This window comes from Heterobasidion irregulare (genome assembly GCF_000320585.1).
Source record: "Heterobasidion irregulare TC 32-1 unplaced genomic scaffold scaffold_07, whole genome shotgun sequence".
Lineage (NCBI taxonomy): Eukaryota > Fungi > Basidiomycota > Agaricomycetes > Russulales > Bondarzewiaceae > Heterobasidion > Heterobasidion irregulare.
The window spans coordinates 1,830,980-1,852,003 of NW_009258203.1; the positions used below are offsets into that span (position 1 = coordinate 1,830,980).

Here is a 21,024-nt window from a genome sequence, read left to right on the forward strand (position 1 = left end):
CAGCGACCGTCGTCGATAGCAAGGCCTGCGAGCTTTCCAGACCCGGCGAAGAAGGGACTTGATGCTCGATCTGTCGAAACAGCGTGACTAGGCCGCGTTGTGATCTGTCTGCGCGGATCCGGATACACAGACTGATGAGCCAGGTGAGATAGTAGGAACTGGCGAGCCGGCACAGCTCTCAGCCATCGCGCTGCACAGCAAAGGAGGGGGGAACACGCGAAACCCTCACCTGCTCAGTAAACAGAGCTTCCATACAAAGAGGGAAGAAACGCAACCTGAAAAAAGGCGACGTCTCTAAATCAGTAGCGTCAGTGCTAAACTTGAGGTGAGGCTGCCCTAAAGCAAGGGAAAAAAGCAAACAGAGAAAACCCTCATAACAAAGGAACATTAGATGGACAGTACACATCTACGCAGGAACAGCCCCCAACAGCATGTCGTTGAGCGCTCCCGCGATCCAACGTACATCTACGCGTCATGAATCCAAAAAGGGATATGCAAAATTGTCTATGGCGGAAAATCGGTCGTAAAGTAATAGCAAACAACAACACATCATACAGCAGCCTGACACGAAACTAGCAAGCGTTGTCGACCTCGATCAGTCCTTGCCCCCCTTGTACGCCTCCTAAAAAAGAAATGAGCAAACCGACATTCGAGAACAAAGCAGAGCCGGCCGCGAACCTTGATCTCCTTGTCGTACTTCTCCGCCACCTTCTTCCGCTGCAGCTTCTGCGCCGCCGTGACGAGGCCGCTCTCCGGCGTCCACTCGTCCGCCGTCAGGATGACGCCTTGCAGTAGCTCCATTGGCTTGAACCCGTTCTTCTTGCCCGCGGCGTTGCAGTCCTTCAAGACCAGCTCTTGTACCTTCGCGTGGCTACACAGAGTTGCGAAGTCCGCCTTCGCGTCGACGCCAGACACGGACTCGAGCCCCTGGCGCAGGTGCCCCTCGTGCGGGATGATGATTGCTATAGGCTGCTTCGCCTCGGTCGTTGCGTGCACACAGATGTTCGAGATGTACGTGCATGACTTGTAGATGGATTCGAGGCGCTCGATGGCGATGTACTCTCCGCCTTGCAGCTTCACCAAGTTCTTGATTCTAAAAGGCAAGAATTCGAGAATTAGAACCCATAATCACAGATAGAATCAGCACAGCAAGCCTTGTGATTGTTTCATGAGACACGTACCGGTCAATCAAGGTAAGTGTTCCGTCCTTGTTCCACTGACCAACGTCGCCTGTCCGCAGGAAGCCGTCCGATGTGAAAATCGTCTCGTCCGTGTTGAGATCGTCCCGCTTGTAATAGCCAGATGTAACTGAAGGACCACGTATGCAGACCTCGCCCTGTGGAGGGTTGTTGGTAGCCTTGTACCCTGCGTCAGGCACGTCGAGGAGCTTGATTTCAACAGAAGGTGCTGGCAGGCCAACAGAACCGTACTGCATCACCTCAGGAGGCAGGATCGCGCACATGCCGCACGTCTCCGTCATACCGTAGCCTGAGACAAGGGCAAAGTCCGAAGCATATGAATGTGTGCATTTCAGGCAAAGTGGCCGGAGGTGACGTACCTTGCAAAAGCATGACCAACGCAAGCGACAAAAATTCCTGCGTCTCCCGACTGAGTGCGGCGCCTCCGCTGAGTGCAAGGCGCAGCTTGCCACCAGTGGCGGCCTTGATCTGACTAAATACGACCTGATCCACGATTGAATTAAGCCCTGGCACGTTCGCCCTTTTAATAGAGAGCGCGCCGTTAAACAAGGACTTCTTGAGCGCGCCCGCGTTGTTGATTTGGGAAAGTATGCCCTTGCGGATGAGTTCCCACACCGCTGGCACGCCGATCATGATTGTCGGGCGGAACGCCTTGATATCGCCAACACAGTTGCGCACGGACGTGTCCGTGAGCGTCTTGACGCGTGCGTACCCGGATGTCATGCCAATGAACAAGAAGCACAGCTCGACGACGTATTCCAAGATGTGCGCGAGAGGAAGGAATGCGAGATACGTGTCGTCGACCTGTAGATGGCGACCGAAAAGGGTATACACGGAACCGATAGCGGCAATGAGGTTGGAGTGCTTGATGACGACGCCCTTCGGTGGGCCGGTCGTGCCACTGGTATACATGATGCATGCGACGTCGTCCTTCGAGGGCAGCCGGCTCTCTGCCAGGTCAGCAGGCTTCCCACGACCCAGCGTACGGAGCTCGTCGAGTGACAGAACCTGGAAACCCTCCCGCACCGCCTTGAGTGAGGAGATAACCGACTCCTTCGCTTCACCGTCATAGATGACGAGTCGTAGTGATGGAACATTAGCGGCGACTTTGGCTAGAACCGGGAGAAGTTCGGCATTGGTGAAGACGGCAGGACATTCTGGTTCGTTTAGTGAATGTTGGAGACCAGACTCGCCCAGTGTGTCATAGGCGGTTGCGACCGTGGTAGCGATGCTCGCGCATCCATAGCAGACGAACTGCCAATTCGGACTAAGAGTGACAAAATGGCGTCGTCAGCAACATGCCACAGAGAAGAGAATGAGGAAACGCGAAAAACAGAGGCGCTCAACGTTGATGATATCCACGAAAAAGGAGAGGAAATATATAAATAAACACGACCATTCCCGACGAGATCTCACGACGTGATGACCCTTGACGCCAATAAATGGCAGACTTACCCGGTAGCTGCATAGATATTCAAAACGTCGTCCTTCTGTAGCTCAAGCTCCAGCAAGCCTCTCGCGACCTCCGAAACGATCTCCTTCACCTCCACGAACGAGTAGTACTTGTAGTCGCTCAGCTGGAAATACTTCCACGTCTTTTTCTCAGTGACCTCTTTCCCGTCGACCATCTTCTTCACCTCTTTCTCCTCCTCGACCATTTTCACAATATCCCGGTACCCAAATGCCTTGCGCGTGCCGTGAGTCCGTGCCGCGTACGCCAACACGTCGTACACGGTGTGTATGCCGTCGACCGGCTGCGTGATGAGTGTGTCGGCGGTCTTTGCGAGTCGGCGGACGCGACTCTCGCCTTGTGTCGCCTCAGGCCCGACCTCTACGGATCCCTTGCCCCACAAAGGAGACTTGAACGACGAAAACATGGCTGTGTAGGTGTGGATGGTGGGCGTCGGGAAGAAAGGAGAGTTGCCTGCTACCAGCCCGCGGGAAACATAACATGATGGTCACGTGTCGTGCCCCAGTGTGGGGCAGCTTCCAATTTGCAATAGAATGACTGGGTGCAACTGACATGCTCTCGGAGCAGACAACAGCCCGGATAGGGATGGAAAAATACGCCGCTGTACTAGGTTATTCGTGTACCATACAAAACACTATAAAGTAAGGGTCGCGAACAGCAATTTCGAGATGTCAGTCCGTGGGCACTATCTACACAGAGACATACAGCGATGGGATCTGCGACCGTAGCTGAGTCTCAGGATGGGAGAGCAGGAAGGAAAGCGAAAGATGACGAGCATACAAAGAATCCGGTGGAGCGAAGGTGGAAATCAGCGATGCAGACACGTATGTAGGATGAATGAATGAAGAAAATGAAAAAGGTCAGCCAAGATCAACTCTCGTTCTCCATCGCCTCCTTCTCGAACTTCTTCTTCATCACGCTCACTGCATACCGGGCATGATGAGCGCCGAGCGAGATTAAAAAGGGCTGTTTGACACACCTTCTCGGGAGATCTGACCCGATGACATCCACCCATCGGGAAATGCGGCCACTATCTTCTGATAAAGCACCTTCCGCAGCCCTTGTTCGCTGACCTGCGATGTCGAGCCCTCCAAGGTACTACCAAACCAAGGCATGAGCAACAAAGGCCACGGAAAGCACACATTTTGTAGACCCACTTCTTTTCGTTCTCGATCCTGCAACACTCGTTGCTCAAGCACACGAGGTTCCAGATGATCCCCTTCATCGCTTCCGACATCCGGTACTTCTTCGGCGGCGCATGGCTGTCCTTGGCGTCTTTACCGTCCTTCCCTTGCCCATCGCCGCTATCCTTGTCAACATCCATCGCGCCCCCCCCTGCGTCCTCCGTCGCTGACGGAATCGGCTGAGCACTGGGTGTCCCTTCGGTCGACGCTGTGCCTTCCACTTTGACTTTTTCCTGTTTTTTCTCTGTGATCGACAGTGTCAGCAGCCAATCAGAGCCGGTGAGATGATCAGCGCGCACCCCAAGCGACGACGCTCTTTTCCCACTCTTCTAGCGCTTTCGGGAACCCTTCCTCCGCCATGCTCTCCAACTCCACCAAGAGCTCCTCTTGCCGCGCCGTCAGTAGCGCAGTGTGATCGTGAAACACCGTGCGCTTGATCAATTTCTACAGCGGCATGGTCAGCCAAAGATGAACGATAAAATGAGGATGAAGAACGCACGCTCATGGTGAACCTATTATACGGGAATAGCCGTGGCATGAGGTTGAAGAAATTGTCGTCGTATTCATTCAGTCGAATCGCCTTGAGTGCAACTTGTGCCAACAACGGCTTCATCGCAGGCGGAAACCTGCCCTTCACACCCCACGATTCTATTTTGAAGACATCACATCAGTGCACCTTCGCACCAGCGTAGAAATCGCTCGCACCTTTCGCCGCAGCATCCTTCAGTTCCTGCAGTGCCTCCTCGAGCTCCGGGTGGAACGGATGTATCTCGACCTTCCGCTTCTTCTTTCCCCCCGCGCCGATGTCTGAACCGCCCCCGATGCTCTTGCGCTTTCCGTTATGTTCGCTCGCGTCCTCCGCGTCCGACAGCAGCGCGATCGGCGTCTCCTTCGTCCCCTCTATGTCCCCGGCCCCGGACGCGCTCCCACTGGGGGCCGCTTTCTTCCCCTGCGAGAGCTGTGCGTGTGTATGGGAGTGCCCATGCGCGTGTGGGAAGTTGCTCGGGCCTGCGATTGGCTCCGGCGGGGGAAGCAACACCGTTCGTTTCGATTTCACTTTCTTTGGGGTCCTGCGACACGAAAGAAAGATAGAATGTTAGAATTCAGTGCAATAGGGGCCAATGATAGGCAAGCGCAGAGTGCACAGTCGGAGGTGAAGTGTACAGCTCGCTCACGTGCAGTGCCCGACATGGGTGACTCCACATTTAGAACAAAGAGACTCACTTGTCCTTGAGGAGCGCAACTTCCCCAGACGAGACGTAGAAGCCCTGTTGCTTTGTCTGCGCAAAGTATGTGCGCTCGTCAACGGCGAGCTCCGAGTCGTCAATGAAGGGATCAGTCAGGTCATAGTACTCCGTGCCCAGGTTCTTCTTCTAGTCGGCAGAACAGTCAGTCATGCGGATTACACAAAGCAGCGCGCGCAAGGAGGTTTCAGAGCTGCGAAGGCAAGCCGGGAGGAACAATAATGGACATATTGACACGCGCTCGATGCATGTCAATGCCGGGCCGCCGCCGCAGAAACGCCGGCGCTCGGCGGGCATCTCGGCCAGCTGAAGCCCACACTCTGAAGGCGCAAGAGCGCGGGCGATACTATCTACGAACGAAACCCGCCTTACCTTCTTTCCTTTCTTACTTTTCCTGTCATCGTCGTGCTCGCCTTCGGGCTCGGCCTCGCTCTCGCTCTCGTAGCGCTTGGCGACCGGCGGCGGTGTCGGGGGGCGCTGGCCGGTAGCCTTGGCGAGCGCAGCAACGTCGACTTCGTAGTTGTCCGGGCCGCCGAGGGCGATTTCGAGGCGCACGGTCTGGAGCGGGGCGGGCGGGGGAGCGGGCGGCGGGGATGGTGATGGCGAGCGAGGGCGGGCCCTGCTCGACTTGGGCTTCGGCGCGGAGGAGGCTGGTTTAGCGCCTGTGGCGGCCTCGTGAGCGGGCTTGGACTTGGGGGCCTGTTGTTTGACTTTTCCATCGACATCGTGCACGACGACGGAGGGGGGCTCGTTTGAGGTGCTAGTGTTGTCGTCATCAGAAGGGTCGACGACGATGGGGGAGGCGTGATGGGAGTCGGTGGCAAGATGGGGGTGCGGCGTGGCGACGCCGTTGAGTTTGGCCTCGAGCATCTCGATATCTTCGTCCATCATCTATGTGGAGGGGATGCAGAGAAAAAAAGGAGAGAAAGTGTGGAGGACGACGAGCCACGGGGGGAGGGAGGGAGGGGACGAGGTGTGGAAGATGCCGAAAAAGGCAAGTTCGGGGGGGAGGGGGAGAGGGAGAGTGATGGGGGATGGGCCCGCGCACGGACGCTGTTTCTCATCTCCGGCCAGAATCGCTTCGGAAATATGTGGCTAGAGCCAATAAATTTAAAAGTGGCAGGTCAGCCTCGTCTTTCAGATCCCCCTCCTGGTCACCGGCAAGTTCCCGCTCGTTTCCCACCCCCCTTCCACCCTCCTGCGTCCTTCCGATCTTCTCAATCCTCTGGTAAACACTTCGCCTGATCGTCTGGTTTCGCTTTGTGCGTGGTCCAGTATAATCGGTGCCGATGTTTGCCTCAAACGTGCCGGTGCCGGTGCCGTGTTCGACGCAATGCCCATTTGAACAGCTCGCAATTCGCTGAAGCCCTGTCTCATAATTGACAGCGACGTCTGATGCACCCCTGTTGACATTGGCTGTGCGATCTGCTGTACGACAGCACGGATCTTGTCGGAGGCTGCCCTGCCGCTACCTGTGGCCACGACACGTGTTGGCCACTACATCGACTTGCGAACCTCGTGGCCGCAAATGGACAGGCTCACAGATCCGTGCAGTCTTTGTTCCGTAGATACAATCATGCTCTGTCGATCACCAACTCTGATGCTACCCATCGCTGATGTGGGTAAGCCCATCAGCCGCCAAGGCTCCCCGCCATAGCGTCATCGCCTCATACTACACCATCCCGCCGTACGTACTGCACGCCTGCAGAAATTAGGTCCTCCGACCATTTGACAAGCAAGCACATTCTCAACCAAGTCATCTGGTCTGCATTCTTAATTCGCAGCGAGTCTGCAGCAGGTCTCGGAAGTTCCTCGGAGCTAATGGGGCCGTCTCACAGGTCCGACGGGGTGCTCACAAGATCAGGGACTCTTGACGAGCACGGATCTGGATGTATAGTACAAAATGCATATAAATACGCGTGCTGCACCATCGTGCATTCCTCAGCGCGGACATCATGTTCGTCTCGTTGTTATTGCTCGCTGCATCTGCCTTGCCCTGTGTGCTCGCGTCCCCCGCTATGGTCGCGGGGCATGCCTCCAAATCTGTCGTGATCCCGAACACTCACCCTCTCATATACTATCACGGCCGTTGGGACAAGTCTCCAGGGACGTGGTGGTACGTCCCCCTCCCGATGTCTTCGCCCAAGCTCGTTCTCCGACAGGCATTCTATAGGGCTGGGTCTGGGTTCAAGCTCAACGTCCAGAATCTCTCTTCTCTGACTTTGAACCTTGGTTCTCATACGACCACGCCTCTCGTCACCGTCGGCGTCTCGCTGGACTACGAGCCGTTCTACACTGTTAATGTCTCCGCCGGCACCAACCCCATCCCCCTCACTCAGTCGAGTGCACAGGCCCAAAAATCATCGCACACTGTCGTCAGGATTAATGCTGTAGGCTGGCAGGACAACCGTGTCAACCTCGACTCTATCACCCTCAACTCTGTACGTCCACAAACATTCTTCTTTCGGCGTTCGTCGTTCGAGCACGTCTCGTTGGCCATCTCCACGACAGGGCGCGACTCTTCTTCCGTACAAGCCCTCGAAGCTCGCATTCCAGTACATCGGCGACTCGCTCTCAGCCGTGAGTCCTTTGTGGTGCCCAGCACGACGAGTATGAGCGCGAACTGAGCGGCCAGGGCGTCGGTCCCGGTTCTCAGGGCCAATATCTCCCGCAAGGTGTCGACCAGGCATGGCCGTTTTTAACCGGCGAGTTCTTCAAGGCCGAGCACGTCGTCATTGCACAGCCCGGCGCAGCGCTCAGCGTAAGCCCCACTCTTCTTTTGCCCGCATTTGGAGCTTTCTCAACGCCTCGGTGCGCGCAGGACATCCTGTCCTACGGGAACGTGCACGGATTGTCGTACCAGTTCTTCAAGGTACGTGCTGTTCTGTCTAGGGGCAAACGAATGTGACAGAGCTCGGAAAGACGGAGGACGATGGGTTCTTTTATACGACGGACCACAACTACACGACGCCGTGGGACTTCAGACGCGACGTGCCTGCTGCGACGCACGTCGTGATCCACATAGGGTACGGGGTGCTTCATGTCCTTGTCCTCAATTTTTTTAAAGACCGTCGCGACATTTTCCGTGTCTCAGTGCCAATGATTCAGCGCAGAACGTGACCGGCGATGCATTTGTGGACGTGCGTTCTATTCAAAGTGTTGTTTAGTTGTATCCCATTGATTGTTATCCTGCAGGTATACCTGAAGTTCCTGGCTCGGCTACGCACGATCTACGAGCACCAGCCGATTCTGGTCTTCACTCCCGTGCGCCTCTCTCTCCCCTGAACGCGTGCTCAACTCAGCGCGCTGATTATACTCAGTGGGGCTGGCCTTCGGCTGACGGACCCAACAGCTACTATTACGACGGCAGATATAGCGAGATCGTCGACCAACGGTGCGAGATCAATCTTCTTCTCGTTAACGCTGACCATGAATCATGCTCTGCACCTGGTCTAGCAAAACCCTCGGAGACCACAACGTCTTCCTGGTGAACACGACCGGGTGGGTCACATACGAGGACGTCTTCCCAGAGTAAGCCTCCCTTTGTCGTCAACATGAGTGCGTTCGTTTTGACCCCGTGGATTTCTTGTGCTGCTAGTAATCTCCACCCGAGCGTCGCTGGGCACGTCAAGATCGCGGGCCTGTTCGAGAGATGGCTCGGAGAATGGGGGCTAGAGCCGCAAGGCGCGTGGGCGACGCCTGCTTAGTCGTGCGCGAGGTCGAGTCTTTTGGAAATGGCACTGCGTCGAACGTTGATGAATGGTGAAACATGTCTGCGAGCGACTTGAAAATTTTCTAGTTGGATCTGGTCGAGGAGAGATGGCACACAGGATTGAGGTTGATGTCCCGACGCGTCTAGATCGTGAATTGAATGGCTGTGGATGCTAGCGGCGTCCCGAGACGCGTCACTGTAGTGTAGGTATCCTCTGAGAACCGAGCAGGAGGAGTTCCTCAAAGATGCATCATTTTGCAGCCATCGTTATTGCAGTGAAACAATGGTATACGCAACGAGAAGCTCAACCTTGATCTCGCCAACGAACTCCCCAATCCTCAGATGTCATCTCGTCTTGCCCAGCTCGCTCTCCAAAACGTCCTTTTGAAAGCTTCTGCTCTCACGTCAATGATAAAGAGATTTCGTGTTGTTGCAGCGATCTAGAAGGCTCCCAAGGCTGCAAGAGTGGTCGCGAGTGCGATCACACGCGTGGGAGGAGGGGGAGGGGGGTCAACGAGGTCCAAGCGTATGAGGGACCATGCCGGACAAAAATCAGTCAAAATGGCCTTTCTTGATAATGAATTAGTGATTTTTGAGCCGAAGGCAGCTATTCCGAACAATTGTTCGAAATTGTCAGTAATTGGAATTGTCAGGAATTGTTGTCATAAGTCAACAACTCCCAGCCGACACAAACATCTCTCATCATATTGTATTCCCTCAAATTGTTGACAATTGTTGGCATTTCTCAAATAATGCTGTATTTCCTCTGTGTCATTTTCACTTGTTCAGAGCTCAACCGTTCAAAATTGTCGGTAATTGTCCACAATTGCTGGCAATCCACATATAAAAATAGATTGTCAGCAATTGTCGTCAATTGACAGCTTGAATGAGGACAGGAATTGCTAACAATTACCAACAAATCACAGCAATTGCCGACAAATCACAACAATTGCCAACAATTGCCAGCTATAGCCAACTAGGCCTATTTTTTTTGATGATTTTCGCGCGAGAAAACTCTTTATACAAGCGTTTCATGGTCTACTTCGTGAGCATCTAACGTTTAGAGTACAAAGGCATTCTGAGAAGGCATGGGGCAGTCTTCTATAGCGACGGGGTGATTTTCGCGGGCCGCTGCGAGATCCAGAGACCGCGAGCAGCGAGCGCATTGATCATTTGTAACATCTGGCATGAGCTACTCGGCTGGTTTCCGACCCTCCAGAAGCCAGGCAAGCCAAGCGAACAACTGGTGCAAGGCAGCCTCGCATCGACCTTCCCCCTCATCTCGTCCTCCAAGCACACGCTTACGGAGCCTCGCGTCGCACGGCTAGAACACCGCCCTGAGTCAGTGGAACATCTGGAAGACGGATCATGATTGAAAGATGTGACACTACAGGTGGACCCACCCGCCCTTCACATCATTATGCCGGGGTACGTTACAAGACCAAGCCCGTCGAAGGGTCGGGATGACGCACGCTTTGGCCTTTTGATGCTTCTCGAGCTCCGTAATATCTACCGGTCGCATTGACCGGGACCCTCGACCAACCCGTCGGTCCTGTAGACCTGCAAACAGTCTAATGTGACGACGTGCACGAGAAAGCGATGCTGCCCCAAGCCACAAAGAGCCAAAAGTACAAAGTAGTAAGGTCCAACATGACTTGGACATGAGGCCGATGTTTGGTCTCTGATGTCGTAGTTGTACTAATTCAGAGAAGATAAAAGGACGTCAGCGGGGGAGGGTCCAAACACACCGCCATCACCCGCCTCAATTGTCGTGACCACCCCTCCTCCCACACAACGACACTACTACTCACTCACGATGATGTCGGGAGACAATTGTAACTCCAAACAACTGTGCAGATCGTCCTCGCCACTGATACCGTTCCCTTTTAGACCTCGATGCCACTCTCGACTGGAACTTGAACGCCATCGCATATGGCAGTGACACTGACAGCTGGAAGATGGCGAGCGACATGACACAATACACTGCGGCCATGCCTTCGCCAGACGACCCACGAGGTTTCGGACGCCTCCTCGACAAGGTGACCCAAAGAGACGCGGAGGAATTACTGCGATACGCGTCTCAAGAGCCACAGTTCGTCTTTTGACTGTCCAAGTTGTCAATGACGCCCGACTTACGATTTCACTGTTCACAGAGCCCGCGAGCTATATCTCCCCCCTTCCCCTTGCAACCCTTCACCGTCCGATACCTGCCACCTGTCGAATAATCGTCGCTCTTCGTATTCTCACATGCCGCCCGCGCCGCTGGATCCACACCGGTCGACACCTGGTCCCCCTTCGGGACATACCTCGCGCCCCTCTTACCTAGCCACTCCCCCGCCCATGTGGACCCCTCCACCAGATCTACTCCCCATGCACCCTGAGATCGTCAACACACGTCATGCTGAGCCTTGCCTCCAGCCATCATTTGAACCATTGTCCCAACCATGGGCATACCTCCATGTACCACCAGTTGTTGATACCGAAAGCCACTGGACGCCATTCGTTTCTACAGGCATCCAACCGTCCACCCCATCGTTCGTAGTACCTGCTTTCTCGAATACCCCCTCCTCTGGCCCCTCAAGTCCGCCGACGTGGTGCGCCCCGGGGCTATACTCACACCCTTCACTCGCGATCCCCATGCAGATGCCGACCCCCGATGTCTCCGCTGCCGGTCCATCTCGCGTTCGGAGACTTCACCAGCGACCACACCCGTACCATCGAGATGATGTCAACTATGCATCTCCTGCATCATTCCCCGGATTCATCGTCGCTGGTGCCCACTCACAGGTCCTGGAACCCCCTGTGGCCGGTCCCTCACGCCCTCACCAACCACGCAATCGACACCTCTCACCTCCAGCTCCCTCCCTCCCTCCCCAATCTCCATATCCTCCTAATCCCCACCTACCGTATCCATCACCGCCCTTTTCGACTCCCTCCCCGCTTGTTCCGCCTCCCTCCCCAGCACCCGCACTCGCCTTGAACAAGGCACAGAAGAGAAAACGACAGTCAGGAGAGAGCGAAGACCAAGACGAGGTACAGCGCCCACGGAGGAAGAAACGGGGCCCCTCAGTTCCAGAGCAAAGCTCTGCGACGTTCCAGGTCGGTTGTGCCCCTCATAGGGTCCAACCACCACAACAGTTAAAATTTGCGAACGACGAGCCGGAGGACGACCTCCAACCTCATGCCGCCCCCAAACGTGTCAACCGTGGGGTGGCGGGACCATTGAAGGCGTCAACCAGCTCAAAGCCAAAGCCAAAGCCAAAGCCAAAGCCAAAGCGAGAGCAGTCGAAAGGGAAAGCACAGGCGGCAAAACAGCATCTTTGCCCTATAGCAGGATGCCCATTCCATTTCACGAGCAGATGCGACATGAAGAGGCATGTGGGCACCGCCAGCGTGCATCAAGACTTCCGGGACAGCGACGAGTGGCCCGCGTTCAAGAAGGGGTATGGACTACGGCGCTGTCACCTTAATCACTGCTGTGGTATTTGTGACATAGAGCGCAATCTTCCCATGCGGTGGGATGCCCTCATACGACATAGAAAGACAGAATCGCACCTCGATAAGGCGAACAAGGCTGCTGCTGGCGGCCAAGGTGCTCAGCGCTGAGTAGATAGCTCGCGGATGCAGATCTTTGTCGCGGCTAGTAGTCGGAGGAGAGGAGCGATTGAACTAACGAAAAACATACCCATTTTCATTTATACCCCTCTTGCGCCCAGCCTCAGCACACGCTCCCTTGTTCTTGACCTGGATGATGGAGATCATTTGCCCCATGTTCTCCCGCCTCTGTCACTATGGTGGTTTCCATCATCCTGGACGGGATGAGTAGACTCGACGTGGGGCCCTTGTTCCAAAACTAGAATTACTTACGTTCTCGCCTCTTCCCAGCAACGCCACGTACGCTTCCCCTATCTATGCACTTTTTTTTTTCACCTTAGACGTTTCCTCTGTCAACCTCATCCGATCTTGCCTTTGTACTTCTATTTTTGTTTTTGCCGTGCGTTTCTGTGCACATATACGCGTTGTTTAGTTTGTGAATGATTAGATTGCGTTACTGAAAGCTATCCAATTGGGAGATGTCCGAGTCTGAGCGAATACAAGCGGAAAACACCGGGCCCAGGGCCGGCAGTGGCCTGGCGCTGGCGGCACTGCCTCTTCACCATCGCAGCAGATTGCAGCCCATCATCCACGAAACTTTATGATTGATAAGGCTACCATTCCACGTACATGTGCCGGAGAGCTGCTGCTCGTGACTGAGCAGATATATTGGAAAAATGTTCAATGTATCTTCTCAGAACTCAGAAAAATATTGCCTCCACAGATGCAGATAGGCCTTCGCAGACAGTCTTGGGGCGAGCGGATCGATTCAGACAAGACAGTGGGCACTTTCAGGCCGCAGAGAGCATCCTAGAATACTATCATAGAGAGTGTGTGCGACAGAGCACAATCGATAAGGCTGGGCAAAATGCGACGCGGGATGGGATGGCGAGGCACATGTGAGATTAAAAACACTCATCCTAGCTCATCCTCTTACTCTGCTCATCGTCTACTCTATCCTTCTCGCTTCTTGCGCCATAATTTCTCCTCTCGTGCTGTGTGCGCGCTACCGTGTGAGCGTATGCCCTCTCGCAGGCATCGCTTTAGAGCTTGGCAGTAGCTTGGCCCACTATGTGCGTATGTTTCGCGCAGAGCCGGAAATGCAGTGGAAACGCACATCGTGCGCATCACAGCTATAGCGGGTGGGGCCGTGCACGATCTGGTCAGGACCTTCCTCCGGTGCTGGTACCTGCTGAGGCCGCTCCGGGAAGTGCCTCGGCCAGGTGCCTTTACAGCCTCTGGGATGATGCTGTTCGCAGGGACGTTTTTTCGAACGTTCGTTCTTGATGTTAGGTTGAGTGATTGAGGGAATTGCCCTCGAAGCCGCTATGGGCAGGCGATGAGCGCATCATCGCACTCTCTAGCTCAGCTCGAGTCGGCCGCTATTTCGATCGAGAGGGTACGAAGGTGGCCCGTGCATCGCTAGTCACAGCCTTGCGAGACGTGGGCACGAAGAGCGGCACCTCGCAGTGGGAACAGCGCGCCTGCGGAATGCCATAATATCCCTCAAGCTGTGTGGGGGTGGGTGATCAGGTAGCGAGTAGTACAGACGCACCAGGCTCTCTCCGGCTGAGTGGATAGACCATTTGAAAAACGAGTGCGGAGGATGGCCCACCATATGATAAGCCCCATTCCGTGGGCGCTGCCTAGTTCCATGTCTCCCCAGGCAGCATCATCTGTGCAAATGGGAAGTCATCGAACATCGCGACCAGTACCGGATCCTGCACCGCATGGCCGAGCTCCAGATAGGATGGGGCATACGCTCCCTGGAATGGTTGAGAGGACCCAACCGACACGTGCTCGGTTGAAGGTAAGGACACAGGACATCTGATAATCAAGGAGGATCTTACTTTGGGTTCGTCTTGATATGCAGCCATTTCTGACCATGTCGGGTGGCTCACAGCGAAGTTTCGGTCATCAGAGAAGGCAGTGGCTTCGGCAAGGCGCGCTTGTCACACCGAGGGGACAAGCTCCTCTAGCTGGAATATCTCGCACTGGTTGGAAGGGTAAGCCATTGGGTTATGTCGATAGAGGGAAGTGGTTAACGGTTGGAATAGTGGTTCACCTTGTTTCGAGTCCCTTGCTTGTTTTTCGAAGCGCCAATGCAGAGGGTGGCAAATACTTCCGCTTTTCGCGCCTTACCTCACGAGCTGTATCTCGCTTCCATATCTTCTTCGCGATTGGCTGAGCTAGGTGGGTAGCAGGCCCCATGCGTTCTTGTCTTTGTGCTAAATTTTCCGCTTTTCTAACTCAGATACGGATCAGCCCCATTGTTCGATCCTCGTGCCTTCCCGAGCGGCAAGAAGGGTACGTCCTGCGATCACGACAAGGGGACGTTGCCATCCTTGAAGTATGCCCCTCCTCATCGTCTTTCCATCCGAAGCCAGCCCTCTAAGTACGGCATGGTGATAGACGACTGATAATCGGTACACCTGACGACGTGCGTCTTCTAGGGCCTTGATGCAATGTCTGGCGGCATTGACGTTTATATTCTACAGACCTCGTTTTCAATCGCTTTGTTCATGGACAGCAATACTTTCGGCAGCACTCAGCCCGGCACTGACTCTTTGCATTCATCACAGCCATGGTGCCCATTGCACTATGCAGGCACAGCGATGCAAAAAAATGTTCACCTAGCTTTGAGTCACCTTACATACGGCACGGTGATTGCGGAGAGCAGATGCATTCCAAAGGATCGACTGAAACGTGTAAGTTTAGTTCAGAAAAAGAAGTCATCATATCTCTTGCTCCCTGACACGCTTCCGTCCGCCATCCTCGCGCGTGGGGATCGATCTGGACGATAAGGTATGCACTGGTCGCAGACGGGATTCTAGGACAAATCGAGAGGTCCGCGCGAGTAAACGTCATCCCGCAGGCATCGCACTACGTGGTCGTTTTGCGCATACGGCAAATTTGTCTCGTGGCCCTCGCAGCTAGAGAGGGGTGCCGTGCTCGATCTGATGGGGACCTTTCCTCGACGCTCGTATATGTCGATTGTTGACTGCCAACGATTACACGAGCATATCTATCCAGTACATGTTTGACTCGCGTCTTGCTATACATTTGGTGTTTTGTTGCATTGTTTCCACGCGCGTACGGAAGTTATCTCCGTCAGAATCGCCACTGAAGTAGTCATGCTTAGACTGTGTTCCTTGGCCAAGTCTAACTTTCACCTTCAGGTGTGTAAGTGAACGTCCTGGAAATTTGCCCAGGGAAGGAAAAATCGCTGTCACGATACCATGGTGTCCTACGGTGCCTCAGAACGCACCGAAAATCGTCTCCTCGGACAGGCCAAAATCCGATGAGCTTGTATCAAACTCATGAATAAGGTTCAGGAGCCCGCAGCCGACCATTTGGTAACATTTCATAGAGCAACAATAGTACATTGATGTTCTTGCAGCAGATCGAACCTGATTAGGTTTGAGACATCAAAATCTCTGCCTCGACGCTGTACCGAAGTGATAGACTGTTAATTGACTCATAGGTGATACAGGGCATCTATGGGCGCGAGCTCGAGATGCAGAGGGGCACAAGTACGTCAAGCTGGAAGGGACCACACCTCCTCATATATTGGATCTCTATCTTTCAATCTGTTGCAAGAACGCCGACGTGCCATCACTGCGATGAATCTTGACGACCTTCCATCCTGCCCCCTGGAGAAGCGTCATGAAATGCCCGGCCGTACGCTCCTGGGAGTTCGTTGCGAAAAGCATCTACCACGATGGCTCGATTGAGTAACTTCAAGAATCAAGGTCTGATAATTACGACATACGGTCGGATCGCCATTGTACTGCATGTCATTGATGGGACCATAGTTTGGAAGCAGAGGGAGGGCGCCTCGCGCGGTGCGGCACCCGGAATACTCTCCAAGTTGGGATCGTGGCAGGCATAAGCCACAACGCTCTCCACAATGATCAGTTTCGTGGTCGGCGCTGCGGCAGCGCGAAGTTGTGTAAGAATATTTGCAGCACACAAGTCGGACCAGTCGTGCAGCACTTGTTTCAAGAGGAAGATACTTGCGTTTTTCGCAGGTTGTGTAGTGAAAAAATCGTATACTGTTAGGGTTCACAGCCGTGAGCAGATATTGGATATATAAAATGGAAAAGAGATCATCACCTTGAAATTTGACTCTGCCAGACTGAACGGCGTCGGGAAGTTCTTTCTTCCAGATCTGCATAAGTCAGCTGGAGGTACGCCTCCTCTAGAACGAACTCAATCATACCTCTTGTCCTTGCTCTATGGCTGCCGCTCTGTCTTGCAAGATGATGTTGACATCGGGACATGCCCTAGCGAGTACAAGGGATGCGGATCCGGCTCCCGCGCCAACATCGACTACAAGGTCGTCGGCAGACAAAGACCTCCAATCATAACCTGCTCCGCCGACAATATCAGACACATTTCGTGCACAGTGATAAAGGATTGAAGACAACCCTTACCGTTGAGAATAGCATCCGCAGGCTGCATTGCGGTTACGCCCTACATCGCTATGGTGAAACGACGAAGGCGATCTTCTTGGCCTGGCTGTTCAAGCCAAGTCCAGAAAGGAACCACGGTGCCTGTCACACGATTCAAAGGAACTTCAAGATCTTCTTGGCCTGGCTGTTCAAGCCAAGTCCAGAAAAGAACCACGGTGCCTGTCACACGATTCAAAGGAACTTCAAATGGTTCTTCGGAGAGTCGGGTTTTCGGATCTCTCAAGGTGTCGAGCGCTCAGAAGCTGCCATCCAGCCGTCGTCAAGTCTGGACACGGACAAGAGTTAGTCAAGGTCTCGGGGCTTGACGAACATTCACTGTGCGTACATATGTTCAATCAGAGCTACGAATCCGGGCGTTCCCACATGCTTTTCTTTGGGACTATGAAAAAACCGATGAACAAAAAGACTGATGTGACAAGTGAGGATGTTACTTGGCTTGCAGATCGCGCACTGATTTCCCAGTGTCCAGAACGGAGGAGATACGATTGTTAGCGAAAATGTCCGGTTCAACTTCCCTGAACATGTGGAAAGTCGAGAGGAAACGAAGAAGTCGAGCTATTCTTGACATGAATAAAGGTCATCCTCACAGCATGACATCTTGTTTCACATACCCATTTTATTAGGATCCAGTTGATTGAGCTTGGCTATCTCATCGACATGGAGGCCCTGAGAACTAAATAAGATACTCGCCGGATAGCAGATACGTCGGCACAAACCTTGGGACCAGCTTCTCTCAATATCTCGACCGTGTTTGTTTCCATCAATACTCGTATACTGGCCGCCTTGAAGTGCTAAGAGTCGCTCAAGAATGAGATTCGCTGCGGCGTCACAGGGCTGAATAACAGACAGACGCACTCCACCGACACTGTGCGCCATAGAAATAGGAGGAGGCTCTAGAACTGCTGCAAGCTGATAAGCGGCAGCCGTTGCAACTTTTATGGCTTCCACAACAGCAGGGTCAAAGCGAAATGCCTCAGACGGGGGCGAAAGAGGCGAGTTCAAGTCAGGAAGCTCTACACCTCTAGCGCTGCAGCTGGTGTTGATGATAGCGACGGAGTCGGCGATGAGTTTCGAGAGCTGAAACAAAGTGGAGGACATCGCAAGATTTGGTGGTAGACAATGGCTTGATACGACAGGGAAACAAAAGGATGATAAGATGGTGCCTTGGATGCATCACAACTTGTAGCCTCTTGTAGCGTTTTCACGGGCGTATTTTTCGGCTACAAGGGCACTATCCAGCGGGAGTACTACTGTTCCGATCACAGCTCAGCAGGATCGTGGTATACTGTAGCCAAAACCTTGAAGACTTCATCGGCCTCGCTGGTTCAAGCGCTCAGGAGCCATCAGAGAAATGTGTGCTTAGCGGCGCCAGGGTTTGGCAGCCCTGTGACGCGTTCCTTTGAGGTACAGACTAATGCTGAACTCTGGAATGACGAACTCGATCCTTGGGATTTTTGATCAGAGGGTAAGATTAAGTTTCGTACCTCAGCAGAGCATACATTCGTCGACATGAAGAGGATCTCTGTCAGGGAAGCACCAGTGCATATTTATTTCTGCTTTCCGTGGGATTCGAACGATCTAGCATGAGTCAAAGAGGACAACAATGAATTTGCTAGACTTGGCGTCGTCCTTATGATCTTGATAAAATATAATGTCTATGGCACTTTATTGTCAAAAAGAAGAAGGGCTAAGCGGCATTGACAGCTAAGTAACATACCATGGAATGTAACCCCAGCTATGGAACGTACAGTGAACGTCTTCAGCAGAAGAGGTAGTTGTGAACTAGATTTTTCATCGCTGTATTTCATCACCATACTAGCGAGCAACACGAAGGGAACGTGGTTGACTGTATCCTGGAGTGCTGTCCAGATCATCAGAACTGTAGTATTCACTGGCAACATCTCACTACACGCCCCGCCGAAGTCAACGAGCGAAGTAGGTTGAACAGGATTCAATGACGACGAATCTAACTAGGCAATGCACATTACATGAACGTATTAATCTCTGCAAATAAGATCATCAAGAGCTCATTTGAGAGTAGGCGACGCAGCGCCGGCTCACCTACGCGTGCAGATCCTCCGTGAGGATGTCAATGTTCTGGAGCTGATGTCGGGGTGTGTACTGCAATGTTCCGCGCGATTATACTTATATATGCGATATTCCAGTTTGAATCGAGCGCATTCCAAATTTGACTCGTTGGGATATCACTGACCGGTTTGAGTCCACCGGTGTGCTACTATGTTGCCATTGTAATGGAACTATACATAAGGACACCTATACACTGTCATCCTCATACGGTAGACCGTACGCGATCGAAGACACAGGGAAGCAAGTACTTATCACTTACGACAAAAGACCTGCGCTCACCGTCCGCGCCGCGACCTCCCATCTCGTCAGCGGCTCCGACACCGAAACTACCACCGCCTTTGACCCCGTGCTGAGACTGTTATAGGCAGCGGTCTTGATGTACGCAGCGAGGATTTGGTGGAGCAGAAAACGGGCGGGCACACCGAGCTGGTCTGTGGTGAGCACAAGTTGACCGGCGGCGATGGGTGCGGAGGGAAGAGCCTTGAGAAGGTGACGTGACGTCACACGCTCCTCGACGTCCACGACATTGGCCAATGTCGGTGCACCTCGGTGCACGCAGGCCACAGCGACGGGCGCCGGTATCTGCTCCTGTGCAAAACGCACGACGATCAGCGGCGAGCAGTGAGAGGTGCTGGCCCCGCTGGGCGGCGTACGACTTAAGAGCCGTGAAAGTGACTCGAGAAATCGTCTAGGATGCATGTCTACAGTCGCGCGTCTTTATGTATTAGCTAGGTCCTCGTGTCGCTCACCTTGCTTCCAGTCCACACAAACCGAGGCTGGTCCATCGCGTCTATCCACGCCGCTCTCCTCACTGCCTTCAAAACTCCCCTTGTCTAGTCCATCCATGCCAACTCCTTCCTAAACCCACCTTCACACCCAATCACCCAATACGCACCCCAGAACATTTTTATGATTGGCATGCCTCTCATAAGGAAGCAGACGTCTACCTTCAGTTGTCTGTTTTGAGCATGACACGGGCTACGTAGGACCCTCGTCAAGGTGTACGCCGTCGGCTCGCTTCACGCCCTCGCGCAGCTGGAATTACGGACGCTGATGGCAATTGCCGAAGCAGACCGGCAGTTGGGAGAATGGCGTCGGCGGCAGTGAGAACGACACTTCATTGGTGTGTCGCAGCGATCCAGCATCGCCTGTTGCTGACCGGAACATACGCAGCACACTTATCGATCACGTACATATACTCCGCTCGGCATAGCGCACTCCACCATGTCTGCAAAGCTCGCATCTAGCACGACCCTCCCCATTTTCGCACGCAGCGTCGACTGACAACCTACAGACTACGCTGCCTGGAAGATGCTCCAGCAGCTATACGACACAGAGAAGGATCAGCTTGTCCTGAATAATCTCTTCGCTGTCGACCCCGCCCGCTTCTCCCGCGACTACAAGGAACACACCGCCGTCTCCGATTCAGCCAACACCCTCCTCCTCGACTATTTCAAGAACCTGATCATCCAACCCGTCTTCGCAACCGTCCTCGATATTGTCCGCGAAGCTGGCGGTGAGCAGGTCCGCGATAAGATGTTCACCGGCGAACACATTAACACTAGCGAGAACCGCGGCGTCCTCCACGTCGTCCTCTGCAGCTTCGGCTCCTTGAACACGACTTAGGTTGTCGACTGGCAGTCCCATCATGCACCCCACGTAATGCGAGGGTGGGCAGTCAAGCGGCGGGTAGTATGAACCTGCCAGACTCTCTTGGGGAAGTGCAGAGTGGGGAAGAAAGTGTGAGGTACGGAGGATCGTTCGCCGTGCGAACCATCCCATGCCATCGGCGATGTCTGGTAAAAAAAAGGCTTCCCAGACGGCAGCGTCTGCTGTGGAGATGCGTAATCGTTGACTATGGCGATGTGTGCGAGTCCGCTACCGCGTGGATGAGTTCTAGGTATGGCGGGGCGTACACCTGATGGAATGGTCGAGAAGACTCGCCCGACATGCGCTGCGGTTACACAGTCGGTGACCATTGAGAATACCTATCAAACGAAATCATTCCTCTGGACCGTGCTGATGCAGATAAATTATCTCTTGTGCTGGATGGCTCT

General features: G+C 53.8%; 8 protein-coding genes across 8 annotated transcripts; 4 read left to right on the forward strand and 4 right to left on the reverse strand.

Annotated features, from left to right (window-relative positions):
• Positions 1 to 357: 357 nt before the first annotated feature.
• acs7 (expressed putative fatty acid biosynthesis enzyme) lies at positions 358 to 3,076 on the reverse strand (the record flags this gene model as incomplete). Its single annotated transcript, XM_009550297.1, has 5 exons — positions 358 to 622; positions 679 to 1,093; positions 1,182 to 1,488; positions 1,559 to 2,466; positions 2,655 to 3,076. The coding sequence occupies 5 exons, from the start codon at positions 3,074 to 3,076 to the stop codon at positions 596 to 598; spliced, it is 2,079 nt and encodes a 692-aa protein (XP_009548592.1). The 3' UTR covers positions 358 to 595.
• Positions 3,077 to 3,252: 176 nt separating this feature from the next.
• HETIRDRAFT_386564 (uncharacterized protein) lies at positions 3,253 to 6,237 on the reverse strand. The gene is made up of 8 exons (XM_009550298.1): positions 5,471 to 6,237; positions 5,079 to 5,227; positions 4,560 to 4,924; positions 4,354 to 4,502; positions 4,154 to 4,298; positions 3,828 to 4,098; positions 3,650 to 3,768; positions 3,253 to 3,593 (listed from the first exon to the last, which is right to left on the reverse strand). Exons 1-8 carry the CDS (start codon positions 5,987 to 5,989, stop codon positions 3,541 to 3,543), a joined length of 1,770 nt encoding a protein of 589 aa, XP_009548593.1. The 5' UTR covers positions 5,990 to 6,237; the 3' UTR covers positions 3,253 to 3,540.
• An 879-nt stretch (positions 6,238 to 7,116) lies between these two features.
• On the forward strand, positions 7,117 to 8,805 carry HETIRDRAFT_322385 (uncharacterized protein; the record flags this gene model as incomplete). The annotated part of the gene is made up of 11 exons (XM_009550299.1): positions 7,117 to 7,214; positions 7,272 to 7,539; positions 7,610 to 7,678; positions 7,755 to 7,859; positions 7,920 to 7,970; positions 8,021 to 8,124; positions 8,193 to 8,238; positions 8,294 to 8,362; positions 8,419 to 8,492; positions 8,555 to 8,629; positions 8,697 to 8,805. 11 exons carry the CDS (start codon positions 7,117 to 7,119, stop codon positions 8,803 to 8,805), a joined length of 1,068 nt encoding a protein of 355 aa, XP_009548594.1.
• Positions 8,806 to 10,626: 1,821 nt separating this feature from the next.
• HETIRDRAFT_453062 (uncharacterized protein) lies at positions 10,627 to 12,416 on the forward strand (the record flags this gene model as incomplete). Its single annotated transcript, XM_009550300.1, has 3 exons — positions 10,627 to 10,645; positions 10,701 to 10,902; positions 10,964 to 12,416. The coding sequence occupies 3 exons, from the start codon at positions 10,627 to 10,629 to the stop codon at positions 12,414 to 12,416; spliced, it is 1,674 nt and encodes a 557-aa protein (XP_009548595.1).
• Positions 12,417 to 14,058: 1,642 nt separating this feature from the next.
• On the forward strand, positions 14,059 to 15,208 carry HETIRDRAFT_117007 (uncharacterized protein; the record flags this gene model as incomplete). The annotated part of the gene is made up of 5 exons (XM_009550301.1): positions 14,059 to 14,214; positions 14,308 to 14,410; positions 14,502 to 14,597; positions 14,659 to 14,711; positions 14,858 to 15,208. The coding sequence occupies 5 exons, from the start codon at positions 14,059 to 14,061 to the stop codon at positions 15,206 to 15,208; spliced, it is 759 nt and encodes a 252-aa protein (XP_009548596.1).
• A 774-nt stretch (positions 15,209 to 15,982) lies between these two features.
• HETIRDRAFT_428361 (uncharacterized protein) lies at positions 15,983 to 17,977 on the reverse strand (the record flags this gene model as incomplete). Its single annotated transcript, XM_009550302.1, has 10 exons — positions 15,983 to 16,117; positions 16,177 to 16,194; positions 16,215 to 16,459; positions 16,521 to 16,575; positions 16,627 to 16,775; positions 16,841 to 16,880; positions 17,331 to 17,434; positions 17,491 to 17,545; positions 17,596 to 17,670; positions 17,735 to 17,977. The coding sequence occupies 10 exons, from the start codon at positions 17,975 to 17,977 to the stop codon at positions 15,983 to 15,985; spliced, it is 1,119 nt and encodes a 372-aa protein (XP_009548597.1).
• A 1,245-nt stretch (positions 17,978 to 19,222) lies between these two features.
• Positions 19,223 to 19,752, reverse strand: HETIRDRAFT_103399 (uncharacterized protein; the record flags this gene model as incomplete). Its single annotated transcript, XM_009550303.1, has 2 exons — positions 19,223 to 19,555; positions 19,717 to 19,752. 2 exons carry the CDS (start codon positions 19,750 to 19,752, stop codon positions 19,223 to 19,225), a joined length of 369 nt encoding a protein of 122 aa, XP_009548598.1.
• Positions 19,753 to 20,263: 511 nt separating this feature from the next.
• On the forward strand, positions 20,264 to 20,593 carry HETIRDRAFT_322918 (uncharacterized protein; the record flags this gene model as incomplete). The annotated part of the gene is made up of 1 exon (XM_009550304.1): positions 20,264 to 20,593. A coding segment is annotated over one exon (330 nt), but the record flags the coding sequence as incomplete, so codon positions are not given.
• Between the last annotated feature and the right edge of the window lie 431 nt (positions 20,594 to 21,024).